General features: G+C 33.1%; 3 protein-coding genes across 16 annotated transcripts; 1 reads left to right on the top strand and 2 right to left on the bottom strand.

Moving 5' to 3' along the window:
• The first annotated feature begins 792 nt into the window (after positions 1 to 792).
• LOC108323781 (snRNA-activating protein complex subunit) lies at positions 793 to 10,106 on the top strand. 14 transcript variants are annotated; one of them, XM_017556522.2, is made up of 14 exons: positions 793 to 958; positions 2,929 to 3,029; positions 3,400 to 3,478; positions 5,330 to 5,482; positions 5,555 to 5,601; positions 5,674 to 5,740; positions 5,840 to 5,892; positions 6,836 to 6,893; positions 7,870 to 7,958; positions 8,035 to 8,122; positions 8,435 to 8,533; positions 8,827 to 8,952; positions 9,040 to 9,300; positions 9,757 to 10,106. In XM_017556522.2, the coding sequence occupies exons 4-14, from the start codon at positions 5,342 to 5,344 to the stop codon at positions 10,039 to 10,041; spliced, it is 1,314 nt and encodes a 437-aa protein (XP_017412011.1). In that variant the 5' UTR covers positions 793 to 958; positions 2,929 to 3,029; positions 3,400 to 3,478; positions 5,330 to 5,341; the 3' UTR covers positions 10,042 to 10,106. The 14 variants fall into 14 exon arrangements, with proteins under 14 accessions (XP_017412011.1, XP_017412008.1, XP_052727871.1 ...); XM_017556519.2 differs by having other exon boundaries at positions 5,293 to 5,482; XM_017556516.2 differs by having other exon boundaries at positions 794 to 958; positions 5,211 to 5,482.
• A 1,403-nt stretch (positions 10,107 to 11,509) lies between these two features.
• Positions 11,510 to 16,155, bottom strand: LOC108347362 (probable galacturonosyltransferase 4). The gene is made up of 9 exons (XM_017586541.2): positions 15,485 to 16,155; positions 15,320 to 15,354; positions 15,183 to 15,227; positions 14,982 to 15,060; positions 14,613 to 14,869; positions 13,588 to 13,856; positions 13,054 to 13,411; positions 12,219 to 12,794; positions 11,510 to 11,995 (listed from the first exon to the last, which is right to left on the bottom strand). The coding sequence occupies exons 1-9, from the start codon at positions 15,585 to 15,587 to the stop codon at positions 11,720 to 11,722; spliced, it is 1,998 nt and encodes a 665-aa protein (XP_017442030.1). The 5' UTR covers positions 15,588 to 16,155; the 3' UTR covers positions 11,510 to 11,719.
• A 5,404-nt stretch (positions 16,156 to 21,559) lies between these two features.
• Positions 21,560 to 25,276, bottom strand: LOC108347364 (subtilisin-like protease SBT5.4). The gene is made up of 11 exons (XM_017586552.2): positions 25,193 to 25,276; positions 24,950 to 25,059; positions 24,782 to 24,879; positions 24,529 to 24,693; positions 24,164 to 24,269; positions 23,255 to 23,780; positions 23,046 to 23,140; positions 22,722 to 22,967; positions 22,520 to 22,634; positions 22,199 to 22,412; positions 21,560 to 22,095 (listed from the first exon to the last, which is right to left on the bottom strand). Exons 1-11 carry the CDS (start codon positions 25,274 to 25,276, stop codon positions 21,560 to 21,562), a joined length of 2,295 nt encoding a protein of 764 aa, XP_017442041.2.
• Positions 25,277 to 25,629: the final 353 nt, after the last annotated feature.

The following is a 25,629-nucleotide window of genomic DNA, read 5'->3' as shown; positions in this document are numbered from 1 at the left end:
CCTATTTGTTATACATTTAAATAAAAAGACCTAATTAAGACGACTAAAAAATATAATGACTAAATTGAAATTTTTGAACAAAAGTGAAAATTTAAACCAAAGATAAATTAACCATATCAAATGACTTAAAAATCAACATTTAAAAACATTTATAAATGTTTCTACTGAATTGGGACAATGATACCACCGGTGTGCTGCTCCTGCCTTGCCGAATGTGCGCTCTTCTCCTTGCTCTAGTAACCGATTAGTGTATGGGGTGACCTGCAGAATATACTCCGATGTTCGAGTCAGAATTTTTCTGGGAAGAAGTAAATCAATTATGGAAAAAATGAGTTTATTTCGAAATTAAACCTTTGTTTATAGAGTTTATAAGAATCTAACCAATTAATTTACCTTTTAATGATCATTAATGCAAAATCTTAACCGCTTAGTCATTGTAATATTAATTGCGCTTTAACTTTGCTCAACTATTATGAAAAACAAGTGGCTACAAAATTCTTTTCTCCACGTCTACCGTTTAGTCCTTTCGAGCCAATAAGTCATCGTACCCGATCTGTCGATCCTAGGCCCATAGTAACAATAAGTAAACTAAATATAAATAATAAAATGAATTTCTTAATATATTATTTTCTTATATTATAATAAATATAATATATAAGCCCCTAATCCCTTAAAATCCAACATTTGAAACACTTTTCAAATTACTTAAAAAAAACAACGTAGACACTTATCAAGAAAATAAATATCTATACCATTGTATTATATTTCAGTTAGGACTGTATATTCAAATCTGAAATAAAGAATAAGAATAACCAATGTCGCAAGAAAGCTTGAAATTTCTCTAGAAAAAGAAATCATCTTTTTGTTCCGTAGTGTAGCTCTCACTCACGTTTGGGACTGCGAGGGCAAACCAACGAAGAAGACTTCGATTTGTGTCTCGGCCAATGACGGTCTGGAGGTAATTTCCTTCTCTCCGTCAAACCCTTATTTGGATATCTTCTTGAAGTTCATGCTGTAATATGCCTGCTATTGTAATCGTTTCTGATCAATATTATTTTCTGTTGATTATCATTCTTTGTATACTTCTGATATTTGAAACACTATGTTGCTTCTTGCTGGATTTGTCTTGACTCAATCACGCCTCAAATCCTCGCTGTACAAAAATTTAACACAAAAAAGGAAGATACACATAGAGACCGACAAATGATAAGATAGTGACATATGAGATATCGCAAAATTAAGACTTGGGACAGAAAAGTATATGATTTATATTGCTGCAAAAGCACCAGCCTTAATGTGTTGAGTGTTATTGTTTATGTTAATCGGTATAACAAAAAACTTGTGATATACCGAGTGCAGGGAATTTGAAAGTTCCATATCTGTAAGAGGTAATTTCTTTGTCGTTAGTAAGATTGTACTGGTTTGTTTTTATTTTCTATATTTCTAAATGTTAAAAAATCAATTTAGTTTGCTACATTTGCAAAGTTACAATGGTTATATTTAATTTGGAAAATGAATCTAAGTTTTATTTTTTCCTTTTAAAAGTAGTGTTAAGAAGTAGACTTTAAACTACTCTACAAAACCGGCTTGTAAGGTTGAGTTAGGTTTAAAGTCCACTTCTTAACCTGATAACTAGGTTAGAGTCTATTCGAGTGAAATTTGTTTTTTGTTAATGTCTAGACCCAACAAATGACAAATTTCATTTGGATAAGCTTAACCGATGTCCTAGATAACATGTTAAGAAGTGAATTTTAGGTTTAAATCAATCTCATAAAACCGACTTGTAAGATGATATTTGTACTCACTTATATTATAAATTGTTCTTATTTCTAATTGACATGGGATTCTCAACACATTCCCCTCACAGCGAGACATATACATGTTTGAGATTAAACATTATGTAGGAAAAGTGTAAATTCTTCCCGAGAAAGCTCTCCGTGTGGAGCTGTAGTGGCTAATGGCAATGTCACAGTTCTTCAACAAACTGATGATTGTTATGTAATGTAAAGATAATTAGAAAGCTCTTGGAAACTAATTTTTTGTTTGATATATTTTTATCCTCCTATACTGTTCTTCTCATTTATTCTCAATAATTTATTTTTATAATGTGAAAATATGAAAGTAGAAATATGGTTCGACACCATACCTGACCATATCCATGGAAAAGTAATAAGCGCTGTACTTCTGAAGTTTGTCCTTTGTTTGAGTGAGCAAAATTTAATTTAAAGCATAATTTTTCAAGGTAAATATTTAGGTGTGGGACGTGCAATCTGTAGGAATTATGTTTTATTCACATACCTATCTTATATACTCAGTAATTAGCATAAGGGGCATCCTGTCAGTCACACATTAAAGTTAACTGACGAGTTTCATGTGTAACTTGTGTATGCCATGGGCATTCACATCTAGATTTTATTGCTTGTTTACTACCACAAAATTAATCTAGGGATTAGGTGTTAATGAACACTTGACTGATGGGCCAACAACTAAATTTAATATTTTGGGTATAGATAGGTTTTCAATTTTCATATCTGTAACTTGGATAACTTTCAATAACTCTTGGATGTAGTTCAGGATATGCATAAAATGTTTTAGATTGAATTTGAATTTCAAAAGAATTCTTTTAGTGAAGCACTTCATCATTTTATATTTACATTCAACAAGTGATTTAGACTTTTGGGTTCTTGAATGCCAACAAGGTTAATACCAATGGGGTTGCTTATCTAATGATATAAAGTTGTGCACACAGAAGTCAGGTCATAGATTATTGACATGATGGGTTTGGGATTTTGTTTCTGTCGGGCTTATGATGAACAATTCTGTAATTGATATTTGAAGGACATGGATTTCGTTGTATTTAACTTGTATTCTTGAGTTCATACAATTCTCAAGCTTTTGCCTGTGTCAGAACGTTTTCTTTTGATACAGGAATAGTTAAAAAGGTTATTGGGGAAATCGAAGAAATTACTGGAGAAAAGCTGACTTCGTTTTTGAAGAATTCATTGCAAATCAAAACAAGTTTACATCAGGTTTTTTAAAGCTTCATTAGCACAGTTGCTCCCGTTTGTTTAGCCATAGTAATATTTGAATAAATATTTGTCATCAGTTTTGTTACAAAAACTATATTTTTAAATAGTATTGTTTTTGTTGTATAGTTCTGATTTGATTAGAAGCCACTTCTGGCTTAGTTGTCTTGTTCTGTTTTGGATGTATTTTACTGTTAAGATGTATGCATCATTAGTTTTTTTTTTTTTTTTTTATTTACTTTTTGAGACAATCTCCTCATGGTCAATCTTAATAGATGAAACTTCACATTGAAATGCTAGTGACTAATAATAATTTGTTGATTTTGCTGAAATATTACTGTTTCTCTACTTATGTTATTTCCAACCATGTCAGGATAAAAATCTCCGTGGACTCAATTAAATTTTTTTGATACTGTGATACTTATGCGTTGAACACAAATGATGAAAAGAAGGTGAACATTTTTTTTATCAACATTGTGTTATAATATGAAATTTAAGCATGATAATGGAAGGAAGATCTTTTGTTATCTGAAATTTATAGTCAGAATTACCATGGTGGGCTATGTTATGATTTAGTTATAGGGTCATAGTTATCGTTTTGGGATGAAATTACTTTCATACTAATATAAAATCAAGTCTCACCTTTGTTAGAGATAGAACCTGAAATGAGTATGTAAATGAAGCGTGACTCTCACCTCACAAGCTAAGTTCTGTACTTAGACTCAATTTACATTCTAAGATGGTAATTCAGAGTCTACACTATATCTATTTAAAAAAGGGTCACCTCTTATATTATCTACTCACCAAGTCCAATATTATAGGATGCGAGAGGGTGTATTGGAAAAAATTGAGTCCCTTATTGGTTAAAAATAAAGTCTAAATAAAGTATGTAAATGGAGAATAACTCTCACTTTGCGTGTTGGTCTTATTGGGTTGGGTTAAGCCAAACCCACATTCTTAGATAGATGATATATCATTTTCTCTTGCTGACAAAAAAACAAATGAGATCATATTCTCTTCTTTCAAACCCCTTAATATTGGAGGGGAGCACAAAAATTGGATGAGGAGGGATTTTTCCTCCATTCCTCTCTATCTCCTTGTAAAGTTGAATCTTCGTCTGATTGTTTCACTTAATGTCATATTTACTAAATATAATAATAATACACTGACACGTGAAATATTTATAAATAATCATGTCCTAATGTGTCAATATTCCGTTTATTAACAAAGATCAACTATGTGAATCCACTTTCTGCATAGCACAATTCTTAATTCACAAATGATTTTTTTATGTTATGTTTATCTATTAAGAGTGATGAGATAGTTTCCCCCTTTCCCCAATGATAAAAATTCAAGACCTTTGCCAGCCACACAGTCAATTAAGCTAGGATACATGATTCATTGAATTAAATTTGGCCATTGTTTTGTAAACCAGCCTTCAAAATATTCACTGGAAATTTTTTGTTGAACTTTATTTTTCAAAGTTCTAAAGTAAAAAAACTCCAATAACATTTGTTTTGTTCAATTTTTTATGAAATTAATTTTTTAAATTGAATAAATATTTAAAGTAAAAAATAAAAATATATTTACATTAATTTAAAATTATAAAATATTTTAATTGACTTTTTAGTAAATATATTCTTAATTTTGCTTTAAGTATATATTTAAAATCGAAATACTATGTTTTTATTTATCTTCACTTTAGTTCTACTCTTCAACACTATATTTAATAATGCCTTTATTACATGTTTATTAACATTCTCCAATGTTTGATGTAATTTTTTGAAAAATACTTTTCTTATTAATTTGATTAAGAAACCAGTTTAGACAAAATAATATTTATAACTTTAACAGGTAATATACCTGTGTGGAAGATCTAAGTGATAATCATGAAACACCAATAGGAAAAATGGGAACTTAAGAAGAATATTGTTTTCAAAGAAATTCTGTTATCTCATGATTTTAATTATATTAGTTTTTATGTTGATAATTATTATATTCAAATGTATTTAATTTCTTTTAAGGAACAAAAGTTGTTAAACTTTATCTTGGTAATTTGACATATTTATTTTAATTCATTATGTAAATATTTTTTTGCATTTTTACAATAATTAATTATGATAGAACTTTTACATGGATGATTGATCCGTGCAGTGTAGAGGCTAAAATACTTGTATTTATTAGTGTGGACTGTCCCGGCAATATCTTCCTAGCTGTTGGTTGAGAATATAATATATATTATACACAGTCACTGCCTAAATTTCAGAAGTGGTTCTCTGTGATCTGAAACTTGATTATATCAGTGAGAAGGAGGAATGGAATGTTCAATTCCAGAGGCCGCAGAATGCGATCTCTCCATTCCAATTCCGAGGGGTGGACCCATTTACGTTCCCAACATGGTCGGCCCCTCCACTAGGGTTCCTCACTTTCAGACTTCTCTTCTTTCTGAACTTCAGGTTAGCTCATTATCTCTCTTCTCTCCCCTCCCTTTCTTCTTTTCTTTTTCTAATTTATGCCTTTTCTTGCAGAATCTTGAGGCTGAATTGTCTGAAGATTTCTCTCACCTTGATATCTCGTATGGATTATTCCTCTGTACCACTATCGTCTTTCTTGGGTCACCATTAACTTATGATGATTGCCTTTGCAGGGTGGATGACCTTAAAATATTTACCGAGGACCAGTTGATGGATATCGCTCTCAAAGAAGTATTTAAGGTATTATGCACATGCACTAGCCTATGCTGTTTTTTTATTCCATTGCTGTAGTTCTTTAGGTTTCACTCCTTCACATTAGTAATGGAAGTGATATTACAGGGCACTGAGAACGATGAAAATCATCCTCCTCTTCCAGACCAACCCAATGCAAGGTCATTCTTTTTTTTCTTCTTTTTGTTGTTGATGTTGCTCTTGTTGCAAGGATGACTTAGTTTGATTAGTGGGTAACCAAAAATGGGAATTTGAGAGAAAGTAGGAAATCTTCTCGTTCTCAAATGAAAATTGTCATCTTTTGGGAGGGGGAAAAGATCTAGCTGGTCACCAACGTATGCCCAGTCTTATGTCATCCTGCACCTAATCTCATTGATGTTACGCCCAAACAATTTACCCAGTTTTTGTTGAAAAGTTAATTATGACGTTTATCTAAGTATATCCATCATGTATGCATACTTTGTACATGGCCATTATGGGTACGACTCAATAAAATCCTGAAACTCCAGAGGAAAAAGTTTAGTATTACAAGACATACTCCTTCCGCTACACAGCACTTTTTTCCCCGTGTTTTATTCTATTCTTCCTTATTTAAACTTCCTAGTTCACATTTTGGTAATTTTAATATAGTTTGTAATCTGGTTTTTCCCATTAATTTAACCATCATCTTTCATTGCTATGCCCTTACTGCTCCCAGATTGATTGTGATTATGGGTGTAAGCTTTGACTTATTTATTATTCATGATGGATTTCTTTCTTTATTTTTGTTTTTGAGTATTTGTATGTGTAATATCAATTATTTAGTTTGTATTATAATATTTAAAATAGTGACCATCCTGCTTTCCTGTAGCCTGCTTTAGCAGTTTTAGAGTTGGCCTCTTAATAACTTAGCCTAATTTGTGTGTGTAATTTCCTGCAGATATGGTTGTAACTTCATGTATTTGTGATCTTTTATCGAGTGATAGAGAATTAAGTAGTTTTCTTATACTTGTATTGAATCTCTGTAAGTGCTCTGCTGGAAGCCCAACAATGGCATAGAATGTGCATCCTATTCATTCCATTCGTCTGAACTTCTCTCAGTTAAGTTGTTGGATTTGGCTGCAGGTGTGGTGACAAGAAATCAAAAAGAAAGAGAAGGGGAACAAATAATTATGTTCTTGACGTAAGCTAATTCTCTAAAAACATTTATGTTTCCTTATAACTATTTGATACTTATATTATATTAAGTAAAGGTTTATTACATGTATTAGAAGTTGAGAATTAGTCATTCTAACTTAATTTAAGTTTTTAACAGTTTATTTTGGTTTATAAAGAAAACTATACCATTCAGTTTCAATTGTTATTCTTTTGCTCCTACCAAAATGTCAAAAAACTTAAATTGCTCCTAAATAATTGAGACAAACAAAATGTGCTACTGTCCAACACTCCCTTCATAATGCCAGCTAGACTGGCAATAAATGGTGAAAACTAAGAAAATAGGTAGGATTCCCGTTCACAAACACCAAAACCCAAGAAATGATATATGTAGTCTCTGTTACCTTGTCAAAGATAAAGTGATATCATGACAAAAAATGAAGAAAGTTTTTTGGTACGCTTCTCTGGCCTTTATGTTGTTAAATTAACAAATCCAGTTCTTTATAAATAGACGAGCGATTGCAAGCTATTTTGTCCTAAAGTCTAGCCTGGAGAATATTCTGTTAGTTATAATCATGGTAAGAATGTAGGGGTACAAGTAATAAACAAATGACAACATTCATTGCAGCTTGGCCTAGTTTATGGTATTACATGTCAGTTGAAAATACAGTGTCCAAGTTTAGGATAATTGGATAAGCATATTAAGTGTGTTCATGATTCATACACCATAACCATTTTGAATTTATTTTTATGCTGTCATAATTTTGACTATGTTTGCTGTTAGAATAGTTTAGTTAGATTATGCAAATTGTTTAAAACTGTTTCACACAGGACCTAGACATGAATACGTGTCCTGATCTCTGGACCATTTGGCAATTGAAAAATTCCAAAATCATGTTCAGAATCAAATGTGTTGTCAAGTCAATCATACAGCCTTAACAAATTTTTTTTGGGTCGAAGGTGGGGGGTGTTGTTATGTATCTCTTATGTATAATCGATTTCAGATTGACTGTATAGAAAAGGTGGAGCAAGTGGTGAGAATCAAACAGAAGCAGGAAGAAGACAAAGCAGCAGCCAAGCTTCATTCATTTAAGTTGGTATTGCTAATAGTTAGTGATTATTCTATTTTGTAGATAAGGTCTGATTTCATGTATCTTGTCTTTGTGTAGTCCTGCTTTCAAGATCAATGAAGCTGCACATAAATCAACTAAAACGGAAAGGATGAGGACCCTTAGGTCTACGAGTTCCACCAGAAAGGTTACTTCAAAATCTTATACGATTATTGTTGCTAATGAGATTGTTTGTTCAATTTGAAACATTTTACTGATGAATCCAACTTTCAGATGATTTAAAGCAGTTAGTTATAGCCTCTCATATGTGTACCTTCGAAGCTTTTGGCTTGCCATATATTTCCTTTGTCAATTGGATTAATTATTTGGTTTTGCCCTGTCTGAGTGGCTGCTAGTGCAAAGTTGATATTGTAAACATACCCAAACAAGAACGAGTTTTGTGCATTTCCCCACATATTTTCTTATTTATATTCCCCATTATAATTTAGATTATGTTTAGCAGGTCAACACTGTCAGCCTTCAGGAACACGTACCTGTGCAGTATCCTGAAGTTGTTTTGTTTGTGGAGGTTTACCATAATGTTCGCAAGGGTACCAAGGTATTTCTCAAATTTAGAAGGAATAATATTCTACTTTATTGTATAAATTATCAGGTCATTGGACCTATAAATGCATCAATATGCTGGTTATTTTAGGAAATATGGACAGCTAATTCTAAGACAAATATAAAACTTATACACAATGAACACCACGGTTTTTGACAGTACTGAATACCATGCTGATATCAATTAAAATGAAATTTTATATCTGACTTGTTGAAGGGATCATGAATCGCTACCATTCTGAAATAGCTGTTTAACCAGTAGGATATCTGTTCTTTAATTTTGGGTAGATCCAGGAGTTATTAGTTCTTGGAGGACAGATGTTAACTGCACTAAGGGACAAGATCTTTTGCTCAACAGACCAGGTGATGCACAAAGCTGGGCAGCATGATCCTTCTGGATATTTTCTCATCGAAGTATGCATTATCACTTATTCTTATCTTATGATGTTAATATGCTAATTATTTCTTCTTTGAATCTGACGACAAGCTATTTCTCTGTAGGATGTATTCTGCCCTGATTTGAGGGATCCATCTGCTATTGATCTCACAAGACCTATATTGGATTGGCTCCAAAACTCCAAGGAGGAGGCACAAAAGAAATGGGAATATATTATAACTGGAGAGCTGCAGAAGAAACAAAAGGCAATCATGGGTGAACAATCTGCATCACAGTTGCCTCACTTTAGATCCATTGAGATGCAGAAGTTACGTTTTTGTGACTTAAGCTTTCAACTTGGTGCTGGATATCTCTATTGTCATCAGGTACATTATTTTTTGCCTCAGATTAATAGGTATTGTAAACGAAGGTTTTTTTTTTATAATGTCAAATACCATGGTTTCACCTCCTGCACTTGATGCTAGATGTAGTCTGTTGGTTTAATTGAGTAAAACATGTTCTTTAAAATATCCTTACAGACCATGCAAAAGATGGATTAAGGTAACACATTTATGCAAGTCCTTTTCTGCGGCTTCGGGTGTAAAAAGAATTTCTAAAACCAGTACCTGTTTTTCTGCACTTATAAATGGCTGTTATTGCTTTCAATATTGGTTAAATCAAAGGGGGCAGGTCACGGTAAGTTTTACCTTTCAATATTCCACAAAGAGGATGTTTCATACCAGATTGAGACTATTATTCTTCTATATATATTTGAAAATTTTGTATGAGATATACTTTGTAGTTTTTCTTTACGTTGTTGTGAATTGTTCTCTGCCCCGCAGGGTAACTGCACCCATACCTTAGTGATACGAGATATGAGATTAATTCATCCTGATGACGTGAATAATCGAGCTCTCTATCCAATAATCACGTTTCAACTGAAGTTACGTTTTCAGAAGTGCAGTGTTTGCAAAATATTCAGAGCTACAAAGATCACTGTGGATGACAAATGGACACCAGAAAACCCTTGTTATTTTTGTGATGAATGTTTTTCCCTACTTCATCAAGCAGAGGATGGCTCTGCATTATATACCGACTTTGTAGAGTATGATTACAACCATGATTAATTGCTGATAGCCTTGGACGAACACCAACAGGCGATTAAAGTTACTTACAAAAAGCTCATTCAAAATTGCTTCTTTCATTATATATTGAATTTTTTTTATCTTTGAAAGTAAAATCTATAGGTCTACAGGGTAGGAAAAAAGTTGTTAGATGCCTTCTTGAAAATGCTTATGTATAAATGTTATTTACAATAATGTGTTTTTCGGATCAACTGAAAGAGTAGGTACGCTGCCGCATACACAAACAAAAAATATACTCCAGTTTCTACTCTAAAGCTAATGCTAATATATTTAGTTTCTACCTTAAAAGCTAATGTTATGTATTTTCATCCTACAAAATTTCAGGGTTTGATTTCAGTCACCCATCAAATTTAGATTCAAAATTATCTTTAGTCCCCATAAATTAATTTTAAATTAAGTTTATCGCTTATATTTAATGTTTAAATGTTTTATTGGGCTTCGTAAATTAAGTCTATTCTCTTTTACAACTCCTTTAAAATAAAACTAACCCCTTTTTTGTTTTACACAAGCAACGAATTAAGACCCGAAAAAAGAGAAAAAATACCACAGAAGTTATAAGATATGTTTAATTTTTCATGTAAATGTAAAAAAAAAGCTGTCCATATTGCTAATAATTTGTAGATATTTATACTGAATTACATGTTTTACGTGTTTGGTATAATTGATTATACAATTACTATTTTATCAATATTATATTTTTTTCAGTATAATAATAACAATAATAAATGTATTACCTTTTATATATCTTATTTCCTTTTTTCCACTCCAAATTGTTTTATTTTTCATGTTTTTACCTATTCATTTTCCATCATTCGATTAAACTAAAGAATGAATGAAAATTATAAAAAACTAAAAATAAAGGACATTAAATTGTAAGAATTATATTCATATTTAATCATTGTTATTATTTTTCATTTTCTTATTAAATTAAATATTTCTCCTATTGTCACCGTAAATAAGGGCTTTTCCAAACATAATTAAGTTTGACATGACACCTCATCATATGTAGGAGGTTTCTCTGACTAGGTTGTATAGGAAAACACAAGAGGCAGAGAGAAGATAACGCAATTCAAATCCCTGCAATCATCCATATTAAGGTGACTGAATGAGATGTGTTTGAGTGTTCACAGAACTTCACACGTAAACATAAATCACTAAAAGCAATATACATGCTTACAATGTGATGTGATCCGTGAGTTCCTGTAGACATAGCAGCGGGTTCCACCACCACGTGATTATAATTTCAAACCCAACCTGTATATGGGACCCTGCTTTGAATGTGATGTGATATATTCTTAGTATTGCACCACACAATCTTTTTTTGTTTCAGTTGAGTCAAATTGTCGGTGCATGCAACAAGGATGATCCAACATGCCCACAAAATATTTTTCATCCATTCAACTAATAAGGGTTATTCGGGTTGGATTAGAAGCTATTAAACAGAAAGGAATTTTAAGTAACACTAACATTTCATTATGTGAGCGAATTGATTTTGGCTGGGTTTATTTTTCCATGCCGAAATCGAAATCTGACTGATGTTGCAGACCTATATAACAACATACTCATGAAGCTGTAACAAAATACAAGCTCTACACATGGAGTTGCAGACCTATAAGAACACATCAAATGCCAAGAACACTTTGAAAATTAAATGTATCATCTATGGATTGATGTTGCATTCTCGCAAATACACAAGATCATGGTCAACATACTTTGTCCAATAACCTCGGAACTTGGGAATAGTGATCTCAAGCCATGGTTTCATGTTTCCATTGTAGTGTATAACAGCAGCCCGTTCAATTTCTTTTTGGTTGGTATTGGGGTTGTAGCCTAGACCCAAGACATGCCAAGAACGGTGCAGTGGGAAAGTGCGTTTCCAGAATGTTATGAGACCGGGCGGCAGTGTTCCTAGCTTCCATAGTTGTCTATCCTGATTCTGTATGTCAATTTAGTTACAAAGGAAACATCAGTTCAGAATTCAAATCAGAAATAAATGATACATTGACATTTTGATATCATGTTAAAATTATGGGATTTTAACCAATCCTAAGAGATCATAATCTAAATTAAGATAAGATATGATTCATATATGATAACACTATATAGTCTCCTTATACATTCTGATATTAAGAAAATGGAAAACAATGCGTTTTGCTTACCAGCTTCTGCCAATTGTGGTACACCTCGGTGATGTTTTGCTTCTTCCATTGAACCAAATCAAAAATATTCATGCCGTATGCCCATCCACATGCACGAGGGTCAAAATTCTTTGCAATAAGAGGATTTGAGAAATTGAGATAACGATCAAAACGATGGAAACTTTGTTGACAAGTTTCTACTGCACCATTAACATTGCCCTTCAAATCAATTGACCAAAGACCAGTCAGATCCTTCTGCACAACTACATCATCATCTAAGAATAAAACTTTGTTGAGCTTTGGAAATATCTCAGGCAGGTAGAAACGAAGGTGGTTCAATATAGATAAATATTTCGGATTCCGGAACTTTAAGTTCGAATCAGAACTTGCCCGTTGAGTCTTAAAGTAAAAATCTATCATAGAAGGAGAACCCAACTGCTTAAGAACTGGACTGTAACTTGAATTCAACCATGTAAAGTCTTCAATGTTCTGAACTTGAATGGTTGCCTTCCGTGGTGGATTCACCAAAAACCACATCCTCATTGCCGCATAGTTGAGCCTATCAGTGACGATGTGGAAAACATGTTTTGAGGTGTCCTGAAAAGTTATTAATGTACCATACTTAATGATATAATCCGAGATGGCAGAGCCACTATTAATATCAACTAGCTCCAGTTTCTATCTTTTCATTTTTAATTCTTCACTAACTATAGGGGGCAGAAGAAATGGAAACGAATTTCTGAGTCAAAATAGAGACAGTATTACAGTAACTGCAAAGACAAACCAAAATTTCATTGGTGTTTCATAAGCCTGGGAGATAAAAACTACCTAAGAAATTTCTGCGAAAATAATTTACCTTGGCATTGGAAACAGTAGAATTCACAACAACAGCCGTTGCCAATATGTTATCTGAAAATATAGCATAATGGTATAGTTGGGGGTCTTCTAACTTCTGTTGATTTGGGAATTGTTGCTGAGAAGTATTCAAGCTATAATATTCAGTTGTAAGGCGCAATGGAAGACAATGGAGACCTTTAGGCAATGTTTTTGCTATCAACTGTGTTAAGAACAGGGTCTGTTTCTTGTGCACACGAAGCTGCTCCTCTGTTGAGTGGAGCATAGCCCTAAGCTTCTTCACAGCAGAGGTGCAATCATTCTGAACTTGCCTTCCTTTTATCAATGTTTGCTCCATTGCCCTCATTCTCTCATTTGCACTGCATTAGTACAGTAAAAAATAAGACTAAAGACTGAATAATAAAATGTAGCTCAGTGCAGAATTGAACTACTCAACATGTGCAGATAATCTTAAAAGATGAAAAGCTAACTTGTGAGTTATAAAAACATGAAAACCCGCAGACATGCATAACAAGATTCTTTAAGTTACACTTACTTCCTTGGTAAATCAGAATCTTTGCTTGCATCTCCTAGTGTTCGTGAGACTTCCTTCACCCGTAATCGAAGCTCTCGAGTGAGATGGGGAATGTTCCTTATTGCCTGAAGGGAAAGAAATACCTTGGCCTGGATGAGCTGATCTTTTAGTTGTCTCAGTCGAGTATCAGCTGGTTTTGGGTCATTATGCTTATCAGTTTCCAATAATGAGGGTCCTTTCTTGGTTATTTGACCAGAAGATTCAGTATGCTGTTGCTCCTGCTTAGTGTCCTGAAAGAGGATGCACCAAATGTAAAGAAGAATGCTTCAACCTATGTTGAGGTTGTTTAGCATTTATTATATTAATATAATGTGATATTTTTTCTGAATATGTAAGCTAAGAAAATAAAGTAAAGCACAGTGATGGCAACACTTTGTTCCTTTTCCTTGTTCAGCAGGTCCGGGAATGAAATAATTTAAACTATATAAGTATGATAGCATCTTTACTCGAGCTTATTTGAAGCTCTACAAGGCACATATTTATGAAAGCCAAAAGAGAGAGTGAGAGAAGAAAAAAGATTGAACTCAACCAACGTATATATGTTTCTTAACATAATTACACTGCCACAATTGCACTCTAAACCCCATATAAAATATTTGGGCCTCAACCGGATATGTAAACAAATCTGGTCCAAGATGTGTTCATCAAGGGCGAAAAAACCTGCATTTTTAGATTACCATGGTATCAACTTGGCAAAACGGGCATTCAAACATGAACACATTTTCAATTAAGAATGAAGTATGGCAAAGCAAGCAATGGAAACAAAACGGATTGATCTTAAATTCCTCATAGCATTATCAATTCAGGGTTCAAGCAACGGAAGCATTCAAGTGTGTTTATACTTCACAGACGATGAGTAACCAGCTACTAGACATACATGCAACGATGTGCATAATTTTTTTAGCATGACCAGAATCCTATAGAAACTTTTGAACTCAAACTGAACAAAGAAAGTAGAAAAATCAAGAGGCACGTCTATCGCATACCATAGTTTCAGATGCTTGATCAGAAGCATCAAAAGATTTAGCTAGTTTCCCCTCATTGTCATCAACATCAATAGCATCTTCCCCATTTACAACATCACCTGTTGTATCATACTTCTCCAGGTTGCCGCTTTGATTTCCTTTCTTAATTTCATCGGTCACCAGTTTGATGGGGTTCTCACCTTTAGTTTGACCTCCCTCATTTGTAGCTGACAATACCCTCGCAGAAGCATGCTCCCCCGGTTTGGAAAAGAGAAAGCCTAGGCCAACCAAACAATATCACAGACAATAGTGAAAATTACAAGAAACAAAAGCCCAGCAGAGAAGGGGAGAAAAAAAAATCTTGCTGAACAAGAAGAACAAACAAAATACCACGAGGCAAATTCTTTGTGTTTGTAGTGTCCTTGATATGTACAACCTCACTTGGTTCCTCAAGGGCAGCAGAAAATTCCTGTTTTCAAAGAAATTATCAAGGATTTAGTTCACCCGCACATGCATCCGCCAGCCATAAAGGAAAATTTCATCACAAAGTTGTGTTATGGAGTAAAAGGAAAAAGAAAGAAGGAAATATGCCTGGGGCAGGAGATTCAAACGGCCAGAATCTGCTGCACTGACAGCCTGAGACAACACAACAATAGAAAACCCACTAAGTCATAGATCTCATTCTGCTTAAACAAAAATTCAATTTATCTATCAGGTATATTACTCACAAATGCAGTTACCGCTTCAATAAACTCCTGCTCAGCTGCAAAACGCATACAAAAGACAATCCAGACAAACAAAGAATTTAGCTCATTGCAAAAAGCATAGGAAAAGATTAGAACCATTTGTTAGCAGTTTCCAGTAAATGAAGAAAAAGAGAGAGAAACAAATACCAAAGGGGTATTTGAATGTGCCAAGACGTTCAGTGTAGAGCACAATCGGAGCAACAACAGTAATAGAAAGCAGCAGCAACACAATATTTCTGGTGGTTATCATCTCTGCTCAAACCCACTGCAGTGATTGGTGTCGCCAAGGAGTCACAATGCCTCTACTGTCTTTTTCCCGTGTAGAATCTATTTCATAGGGCACTGGCACGACCAAAAACAAAGAAATTTCATACCAAGACACAAACTTTTTAAGCTGTAAAACAGACCCACTTTGTGTTTTAAGCTCTGAACACGTTACAAATCTGAAGATTGTACAAAAGGAGCATGAAGAAGCAAATCTAAATCAAGTACATAGAGTTTGCGAAAAAAACGCATTTTGGGGTGGTAAAGAGAGAGATGCGTAGAAAATGTGGCCATAGACCACACAAAGAGATAAGACCCGTTCTTCAAAAGCCGCTACTTTGTTGTTGTAATGTAAAAACAAGAGATGAGGAAGTTGTAGACAATAGATGGCAACTAAAGCACTGATGAAAGACAAAGGAGAGATAATAAGAGAGATATAAAGACAATGACACCAAAAATCTCTCAACCAACATAATGATCAACTCATAATGAATTAACCAATCAGTGTTTAGCTGTGTTGCAGTCTCTGTGTGTGTCCGTGATATGTTCTTTATTTGCTAATGCCAACTTTTTTTTCTTTCTCAGAAGGCGTGAATTCAATGGAAAAAACACTGAATAGTGAATGATGCATGCCTAAAACCGACAAAAAGAAAATTGGGAAAGAAAAAATAAAGATAGATTTTTTAAGATAATCTTGGTATTATTTTTGCTATTAATGGTACCCCGGGTGGGACATTGCCCAATAAAGTAATCCCCACACACGTTTCTCTGGCTTTTTTCAATTACACATTTGTCCTAGGATGTTATTGTCGGAGCTCATTTTATATTATCAGTGAGTTTTTGTTCCAAATCTAAGAAATCCTTCAGGAATGGATCCATCTCCAACAGCCCAAACAAGTAAAATCTTCTATTGTTATGTAAACTTAATAGTATGATAATGATGTATTGAACTACAACAACGTGCAAAATTTATGAAAAATTGTTCATCAGTTTTCTTTGGCAATTGTTTGATTGAGCAGTGTTGTTATGGGATTGGTCAAATACTCTGCCAAATTCGTTACTAAAATGAAAATAATGTAACTCCACAATATCTAGGAAAAAAAATATACATATAACATGTATAGATTTATCCTAAAAATAATAAAATATAATTATGTTATTCTTCTTTCTCCATATCATAGAAAATGAACAATAATTATTAAAAATAGAAGTAAAGATATATACAAATTCAATTGTATGAGTTATCATATTATAATTAGAATTAATTCAATTTTCTTAATCATTGATCAATTAAAAATCAACACATGAAATTTACATAGTAAAAGAAATATTCAATAAAGATTACTTATTTACATTTTCTAGCAAAAATTTTATTAAGTATGTCACTTAGTAATATCACTTTATCCATTTAGGTACATTGGATATATAAATTGATTCAAATCAACATAAGTTTAAAACATTTTATATCTAAAACTCTCTATGTTCCACATATGCAATAAATTCAGTTTATACTTTAATGCGTATATTCAAACAAAGGGTTCATCTAACATTTATAGTAAACTTCTTTTCATACACATTCCAATAATATTTAAATCATCACAACACCATTTAAATTCACAAAAAGCTTAAAAAATGCAGATAACATTTAGAAATTTCGCTTAAATAATAGTGACTCACTTGAGTGAAATTCAAAAAGAATATAATACTTTTTTTTTCTTGTTTGAGTATTAAACAATAAACAAACATAAACAAAGTCTAATTATTTTTTCTTTTAGCGATAATATCTCACTTGAGTAAAAATGAATAAAAAAACATTTGCATAATTCAAAACACATAAAAAAGCTAAAAAAAATGGTTTATTGGATATATCCTCTTAACAAGTTTAACATACCAAATTTTAACTACTAATTGAACAAAATCCACTTTTGACCATTTAAACTTATTTGGTAAGGCAAAACTCAAAATACTATTTAATGAAGTTAATGAACAATTTAATTTAACAAACAAAATCTCAATGTTCTACTAAATTTTAAACTATAATTAAATGTGACTTCTATTCTAGCATCCATTAAGTTTCAATTAAAACTACAATGTTCATCTGATACAATATCCACTCAACTCTTAAATACATCTCAAACAGAAGAGCAAATATACTACAAATTCTTATTTAAAATTAACATTTAATGCTCAACTCATTCATACATATATTTCTTCAATTCAATCAAATCGCAAAGTAATTCACTTCCTAAGAGATCCTAAAAAAGTATAATAATATTCTAAATTTAACTGTCAGGCCTTATTGTGTTCTTCAAGAAACTTTGTCTAAATAAATCATAATCAGCTGTTATTAAAAAAAAATATCTACCGGTTTGATAATAATAGCTATGTATTACTTTTTTTATAATGCTAAAGACCCTTTAACTATATAAATATTATTTGGATGCGTATGAAATGAAGTTTTCTCTACTGCGTTATTTTCTACATTAACATAGTACAAAATATTCTTAAAGGTAAAACTGCTAAAATTCAAGTTTCAAGGCAAAGAAAAAAAATTATTATTCATTTTTAGAAAAAGGCACTATAAAGTTTTTACTTCTTTAATAAAGAGTATCTTTTATTAATTTGGGTTAAATTACTAAACTCATATCAATTGCTTATTTATTTTAGTCTCTGCTGATTATTACCTTTTTTTTTCGTAAATATATCTTTTCACTGCTTTTATCATTTTCCTTTTTATATCTTCTAAAACTATATTTTTATTATACATTAAATACAGGAAACCGAGTTTTTAAAAATAAGAAGTGACTAATTAACTTTAAGATAAATAAATTATTATACCTTTTACTTGAGTTGGCAATTTAAGGATACAGAAACTTAAATCAAAAGCATATATTCTAAAGATCAATTGGATTATAATGAAACTTCAACGTGACTAATTATAAAAAGGTTAAAGCTTAATTTTTATCTTAAATTTAAAATGTTTCAACCTTGAAAAGGTAAACATAAAATTTATTGAAATATAATTAAAGCTCAAAATTTCTCTTTAAAAAAGTTAAATTTTTATTCTATAAAATTAAAATTTAGGATTTTTTAATAACAAAAATTAGGGGTATTGGGATTTTCTTTTGTTGTTGTTATGATTTTGTATAAAAAATAAACATTGATTAAAAAAAGATTTTTTTTATCACTTTAGTGTCATTTTATTAAAATTGATATTTAAAAAAATATAACTAAGACAAATTATTAAGATATAAAATAAGTTATAGTCGTTTTTAGGAAAAAAAAAATATTCATCCGTGGGTATTTATAGATAACATTTACAACAAATAATTGATATATGTAAATATTTATTATATATTATATTACCTACACACGTGTTATTATTTTAATTTTATATTGAATTAGACATTTACCTAGAAATATGGAATTCTTTAAGATTTGCTAAAATATATCTATTTTCTAAAATTTATATTTATTTAAATTTAATTTAAGTACAATTTTTTTGAAAAGAATTAAATTAATAATATATATCTAGAATATTAGATCTAAATAAATTCAATAAATTATATTAATATAATATTTATTAGAATATAATATTAATTTTTATCTTGCATTTAATAAAAATAAAAATTTAATTATAAAAATAAAATAAACTAAATTCTTATGTTTTCTTTTTGCTATGATATATGTTTGTGAGATAACAAGTCATTCAAAATTTTCATACAAACTGAATTAGCTCATCTCTTCAATTGTAAAAATAAAATAAACTAAATCTAAGTTTTTATATCTGGGCATTTAGCTACAGTATGAGCTCCAGATTGAACTGATAACATAGTCTATGTAATTTAATTTGGACAAGGAATCAAAAGTGAGAATGTCTTCCAGATCCATGCAGAAAGGAAAGGATTTAAATTATAATGGAAAAAGAGAAGAAGAAAAGAACGAAGGATGTGAGAAAATGGGACTAATTAATATATTAAATATTTTACATCTAACTCCATTAATGTAAACACCTTCTTCTGAACTCTATCTGAGAAGAACAGTTGCAGAGATGAACAGTTGCAGAGATGAACAGTCAGAGAGGGTGTCGAAGGAGAGAGCTCCAAATGCAATCAATATCCTCCGCTTCATGCTCTACCATATCACTCTCAAATGGCTGCCATGCAATGTGATCCAACTTCTCTTCTGGACTCTCAAACAAACCATATGCCTTCAACAAATCAACACTAGAATTACCTTTCCAGGACGCGTCTTCTTCTTCCAGCAACGATGAGAAATTGTCTTCAAAATCCAAAAAGTACTCCTCTGATTTACTCCTCACACCATCTTTCAGCCATGGAAAATCAAACACCCCAACATCTGAACAACAACCCTCCTTCTCCTTCTCTTTTTCCACGTCTCTTCTCTTTGCGTTCTTCTCATTCTCATACCATTCCTTCTCAGTTTCATCATCTCCTTCTCTTCCTCTCTTGGCCTTCTGCTGCTCCATTTGTAAACCACTGCAAGATTTCCAAAAAAAAAAAACTTAATCACACGAGATGAAACACAAAAACTCAGATACATTATTTCAAGATCCTTTTTAATTGAAGCATGCATTAACGAATGAATCTCACGACAGATGTAATTACAGAAAGATGATGAGGTTATTTATCGAAAGAGTAATGGGGTAGGTGGGGCACCTTTAGATGAGTCTTGAGGCGAAGAACCAAGCTAGGTAGAATGGGTATATATATATCTTAGGTTGTAACGTATGCATGTGTCAAATGATTAGAAATGGTAATGGTTACACACACGCCACGCCATATAAATAAAATATATTAAGCGAAGCAAATTAAACCGTCTCTAAACTCATTGCAGAAACACATGCATGAGCACACTGTCACACATTTTATTTCATGCCATCCACCCTTCCCCCCTAAGACCAACAAAAGCAATCTGAGATACGTGTTTGCTCCTTTTTTTGCGTTCCTAATTTTGGCCACCACAAACAATCAAAGGGGTTTATGTTTAACGTTCCTACTCTCCACTCCCAATCACGGAACACCATGTTTTCTACCTTGCAACGTAACACTTTTTGCGTTTTCATCGTTTCGCAGTTATTTTGGGCGTGAAAAGGACACTTTTTTCACTTTTTCTTTTCTCGGGTTTTTGGTAACGAACTATTGGGGTCGTTATTGGTGTGATGAGCATAATCTATCATAAAAGAGGACCGTTCTGTCAAATGATCACGAGGTTCGTCACATTTTCACTCACTATAATATAATATAATACAAACTAGGCAGGAAATTTATGCATAGATCTGATCGGACTGGGTTTATTGATTGTGAGATTTGATTTTACCCTTAGCTTGGATTAAACATGTGTTGGAATTGCAGATGAGCTTTAGCTTCTAGAATTTCATGAGTTTCAAATTTAATATTGCATGCTAGCTTAATGATTTTTGTTAAGGACAATTAGCCCCTTAAGATTTTACTCAACACTTTCAGATTCAACTGTTGGTGAAGCTTACCCGAAATCAGAAAATTGGCTGTTATGTTATCCAGCAGGTGAAAAAATTATGCAGATATTTGGGATCAAGTTTCCAATATGTACAGTTCAGTGAGAATAAATCGATTGACAGGACGTATGAAGGCAGCAAACCATGCAGAGAAATAAAAAAATGTATACTTTTTCATTTCTCCTGTTAGAATTAAAATTTCGTACGAATAATTTAAACCTATCAAAATAAAATCCTAATACCGATTGAAATACACACATACACTATTATTAAGTTATAGTGACATAAATATAGATAGAACAAACATTTATTTATTTATTTTGTTCTCACAAATGATGGAGCTGACAATTCCGTCCTTATTTGTTCTCCCTTTTCTCAATCTCCTAAGGATGTACATGGAAACTAATAAAGCAGAAGATGAAAAAAAGATGTCATCCTAATTACTATTCTAATCACAAATTCTACCCTTTAACACCACCAACTACAATTGGGCTCCTGACATGATGTTTCCCATCTGACCAAGTTATGCCTCCAAATGCTGTAGCCTCACCAGGTATTGTTACTTTCACTGTTATCTTAAAGCTCTTCTCTTCTCCAATTTTGTCAAATTTCAACACACGAGGCTCCACAGAGATGAAAAGACCTGCCGGTACCCTAAGTCTTGCAATGTAAGTGCCTGGTGACCCAACATTTTTCACCCTCCGTGTCAAACTAGCTGTGCCATAAAGTTTTGGTATTGTCATTGTAGGGTAGTTGAAATCCAGGATTTCTATTATTTCAGGGCAACGATAATGTGCACCAGAAAATGCCATTATCTGAGGCTGGTTATAGCCAGTAACACAAAGAAAGTTTAGGTAATCATTCATGCTTAAGTCATACACCAACCCCGGATCCATGGCACGATTTGGTCTGATGTGGCCAGACCCATAGGCAAATGGATTTGCCTTCTCACCATCCACATCAAGCATTGCCTTACCAGTGTTGTCCCTTGTCCTAGCTGAAACATGACATTTTCCACAACAAAAATTCATGTAAATATGTGACACAATCAAAAGATAAAGGACAAAACTTAGATATTGCTAAAGCTTTTAATTAATTACCAGTTGTCATTATTGCAGATTTAATAGCTGCTGGACTCCAAGTAGGATAGAGAGTCTTGAGAAGGCCAACAACTCCAGCCACATGAGGACAAGCCATGGATGTTCCAGACATGGTGATGAAAGGAACCCTACGGTTATCATAATCGAACTCGGTTGGGCTAACAGCTCCCGAGTAGGCAGCGATAATGCTTACACCAGGAGCGGTGATATCAGGCTGGAGATATCAAAAGGAGTGCAGAAGAAAACGAAACCAGGAATTAATCTAAAACCACAGGTTACAAAAACTTATTAAGGAATCACATAATGGACTAATGGGCAAACCTTAAGGATCTCGGGCGTGACTGTGTTGGGCCCTCTTGAGGAGAAAGCTGCCATGATTGGAGCAGGCTTTATCCCCAACTCAGTCTCGGGTGGTTCAATATATCCTAGCGGAGTCCTGCATGATGACATAATAACCATTAAAGATGTTGACGGAACAAAATTATGTGGGGTATGTTTGAAAGAGAGGAAGCGAAAGAGTTACTCAGTTGAATTCATGTAGGCATAGATAGCAAGCCCGTCTTTATAAGTAAGTTGTGATGCAGGCAGGAGATGAGGATCAGCAACAAGGTCATTTCCACTAGGCTCGTCATTACAAAGAATCATCCCAACTGCACCAGCATCCAAAGCAACCAGACTCTTTTCCATTCTTGCATTGATACCTCTAAGGCAAACCAATATTTTGCCACCTGCCTTTTTAGGATCAATTGTTCCTCTCAGACACAGAGTACTACATACACGGGACAAGCGTGTTAATCACTACATATATAATACATTTTTGGAAAAGTTTTAAAGAAGCAGGTCTTACGCGTTTTCAACTGGTTCATTGGCCAATTTTGCATCTGCAGCGTTGATGAGTGGGTAAAGCTTCTTTTCCGGCATAGCTTTTGCAAGGCTTGCTCCCTGATAACCAAGAATTGAAAATTTCAATTAAAACTGAACAAAGTAAGTTGTTGATTGAAAAATTCCCGTTCAACACATTCATAGTTTGTCTCTACTGAAATGGAAAATACATACCTTGAAGCGTTGTCCATTGTGGAGATGAACAATAGAGTGAAACTCTCTGTCCAAGGTGCTTGCACCAACGGTTAGTATCCAAGGTGCAACATTAGAGACAGTTTCAGGATATGGTCCGGAATTTCCACCAGCACATACGACAGAAATGCCCTTCATGGTAGCATGAAAGGCCCCGATTGCTAAACCATCGTAAAAGTACTCCGTAGCACCGGCTCCAAGAGAAAGGGAGAGTACATCAACCCCATCATGTATGGCCATGTCTAAGCCTGCCATGATATCGGCATCAGCGCACTGACCGTCTTCCCAGCACACCTTGTAAGAAGCAACCCGGGCCTTAGGAGAGCCACCTTGGGCAGTTCCATTTCCATACCCAAACACGCTGGCCCCAGGAACAAAGTTTCCTCCTATTGTTGACAGTGTGTGAGATCCATGACCCTCGTAGTCTCGTACTGTGTTGTTAAATTTTACTTCGCTTCCTGAATCGGCAAGATAACCTTTGTTGAAGTACCTTGCCCCTATAAGCTTCCTGCATGTATTATCACAACGTACATTAACCTTAGCTAGCTACACAATTCAATTTTTTTTCATTCCGCTAATGTTCGGTTTTTAAGAAACAACTGCACCATAATTGATACACATTCAGGTAAATTCAACAAAAGCCAGCTGCAGCTTCATTTTATCTAGATTTTTCTCCTTTGAGAGCACCAAAAGAGCAGAAATTTCAGAAAGACTAATTTAGGTAATATTTTAAGATATAATTTTATTTTAATTATACTTTAAAATAAATATTTTATTAGAGTTTATATTTTCAAGAATAATTTTTAATAATTTCATTTTTTGATATTATAAATAAGAAAATATTGTTGGAAACTGATAAAAACAAGGGTGAAAAAAAAAACATTAGATCACCTGTTGCAACGGAATCCGGTCATATCATGTTGACAAATTCCTTTCCATCGTGATGGTATGGGTCCCATCCCCTCATCGCTAAAGCTTGGAGATTCTGGCCATACACCTACAACACAAGTTTTAATCAGACTTTAAGAAAACTGTAAGTGAAGTCGAAGCGATTCTGGCAATGACACAATGACAGACAACATAGAAGTATTTTTGTCAGCAGCTCACAAGAAAGAAAAAGAACAGATAGGAAACAAGACCTCTCAGAAATTTTAACTCTCAGATATGTAAAAAATCTCTGCTTTGTGTTTGTGTGATGGCAATACCATAACACATTGTAGTCAAAATAATGGAAATACTAGAGATGATGACAGTACCAGTGTCAAGATGCGCAATTATACTGTCTTCACCATATCTGGCTTTTCTGAACACTGACTCGGAGGGAACTACCCCACCCCTTGTCATGTCCATGAATTCCCATGAATGAGTAGTGTACAGTTTTCTAATTTTGTTTAAGAAAACTGACACAACCTCGGAATGTTCTGCATCAAACACACACAAGTAACTTTATTAATTAAGGATGAAATTTCATTTCTGAATGATGTTTTTGTTTTGGTGTGTCATGCTCACCTGCAATGTCAGCAGCTTCTTCCTCTTCCAGCATGGCAGCAAAACCATTGATGTGCCTTGTGTAAGAGTATATCATTGTCTCTTTTGCTTTCTCAAAGCTGCATTACAACTTTAGTTTAGAGGAGTTTTGCACCGAGGATAAAAGGAACATTAATTTAGTGTGTGTACCTTCCAACGTAGGATTGAAGGAACTCATGATGAGCTTGCGTAACTCGATCAAAATCAGCATCCGTGGCTCCTTCACCATGCTCATGTGATCCCATGTAGACTATGTAAGACTGTTTTTTAAGAAAAGAAAAAAAAAGATTGAGCCTTTAATCAACTTGAAAACTAAATGGTTACTGGGTTTGCACAACAATTGTTAAACAACCAACACAAAATGTTGAAGTGAAAATAGTGACATAAAGTAACCTTTTTTGTTGCAAAAACAGGTGCATGGAAAAGAGAGAAGAGAATGAAGGAGAGTAAGAGCAAAACTGAATGCTTTGGAGACATCATTTTACTCTCTCTAATAAGATAATGCAGAAACATGAATTTAGAAATGAAGAAGAGAAGGTGAAGGAAGTAGAGTGGTATTTATAAGTGAAAGGAAACTGATATGCAAAACAGAAATACAAATACTATGATTCCAGTTAGAAAAATACTAAATATCTTCCCATATTTAAAATTGAAAAGTACAACGTTTACAAAGAGAAATAATATAATTATAAATATTAGAAATTAGAAATAGGACTGTACAGATAAAATTGTTGTGTTTCAGTCATTTTTCTGTTTTATTCTGTTAACTTTTATTTAAAAATTAAATAAATAAAAATTATCTATAACAAAATTATAAAAGTTATTTATAT

This window comes from Vigna angularis, chromosome 1 (assembly GCF_016808095.1).
Source record: "Vigna angularis cultivar LongXiaoDou No.4 chromosome 1, ASM1680809v1, whole genome shotgun sequence".
Classification (NCBI taxonomy): Eukaryota; Viridiplantae; Streptophyta; class Magnoliopsida; order Fabales; family Fabaceae; genus Vigna; species Vigna angularis.
This window is presented reverse-complemented; position numbering and strand designations above follow the sequence as displayed.

What these genes read in the sequence shown, in the direction of transcription:
- LOC108347364 (XM_017586552.2), bottom strand. Translation starts at nt 25,276, where the DNA reads ATGTCTCCAAAGCATTCAGTTTTGCTCTTACTCTCCTTCATTCTCTTC. An exon ending in CTGTTTTTGCAACAAAAAAG is followed by an intron (nt 25,060 to 25,192) that starts GTTACTTTATGT and finishes CTTAAAAAACAG; the next exon opens with TCTTACATAGTCTACATGGG. An exon ending in TCACGCCCGAGATCCTTAAG is followed by an intron (nt 22,413 to 22,519) that starts GTTTGCCCATTA and finishes TGATATCTCCAG; the next exon opens with CCTGATATCACCGCTCCTGG.
- LOC108347362 (XM_017586541.2), bottom strand. Translation starts at nt 15,587, where the DNA reads ATGATAACCACCAGAAATATTGTGTTGCTGCTGCTTTCTATTACTGTT. An exon ending in TTGAAGCGGTAACTGCATTT is followed by an intron (nt 15,228 to 15,319) that starts GTGAGTAATATA and finishes GTGTTGTCTCAG; the next exon opens with GCTGTCAGTGCAGCAGATTC. An exon ending in GATTCTGATTTACCAAGGAA is followed by an intron (nt 13,412 to 13,587) that starts GTAAGTGTAACT and finishes GTACTAATGCAG; the next exon opens with TGCAAATGAGAGAATGAGGG.
- LOC108323781 (XM_052871913.1), top strand. Translation starts at nt 5,342, where the DNA reads ATGGAATGTTCAATTCCAGAGGCCGCAGAATGCGATCTCTCCATTCCA. An exon ending in CCAGACCAACCCAATGCAAG is followed by an intron (nt 5,893 to 6,835) that starts GTCATTCTTTTT and finishes ATTTGGCTGCAG; the next exon opens with GTGTGGTGACAAGAAATCAA. An exon ending in GCCAAGCTTCATTCATTTAA is followed by an intron (nt 7,959 to 8,034) that starts GTTGGTATTGCT and finishes GTCTTTGTGTAG; the next exon opens with TCCTGCTTTCAAGATCAATG.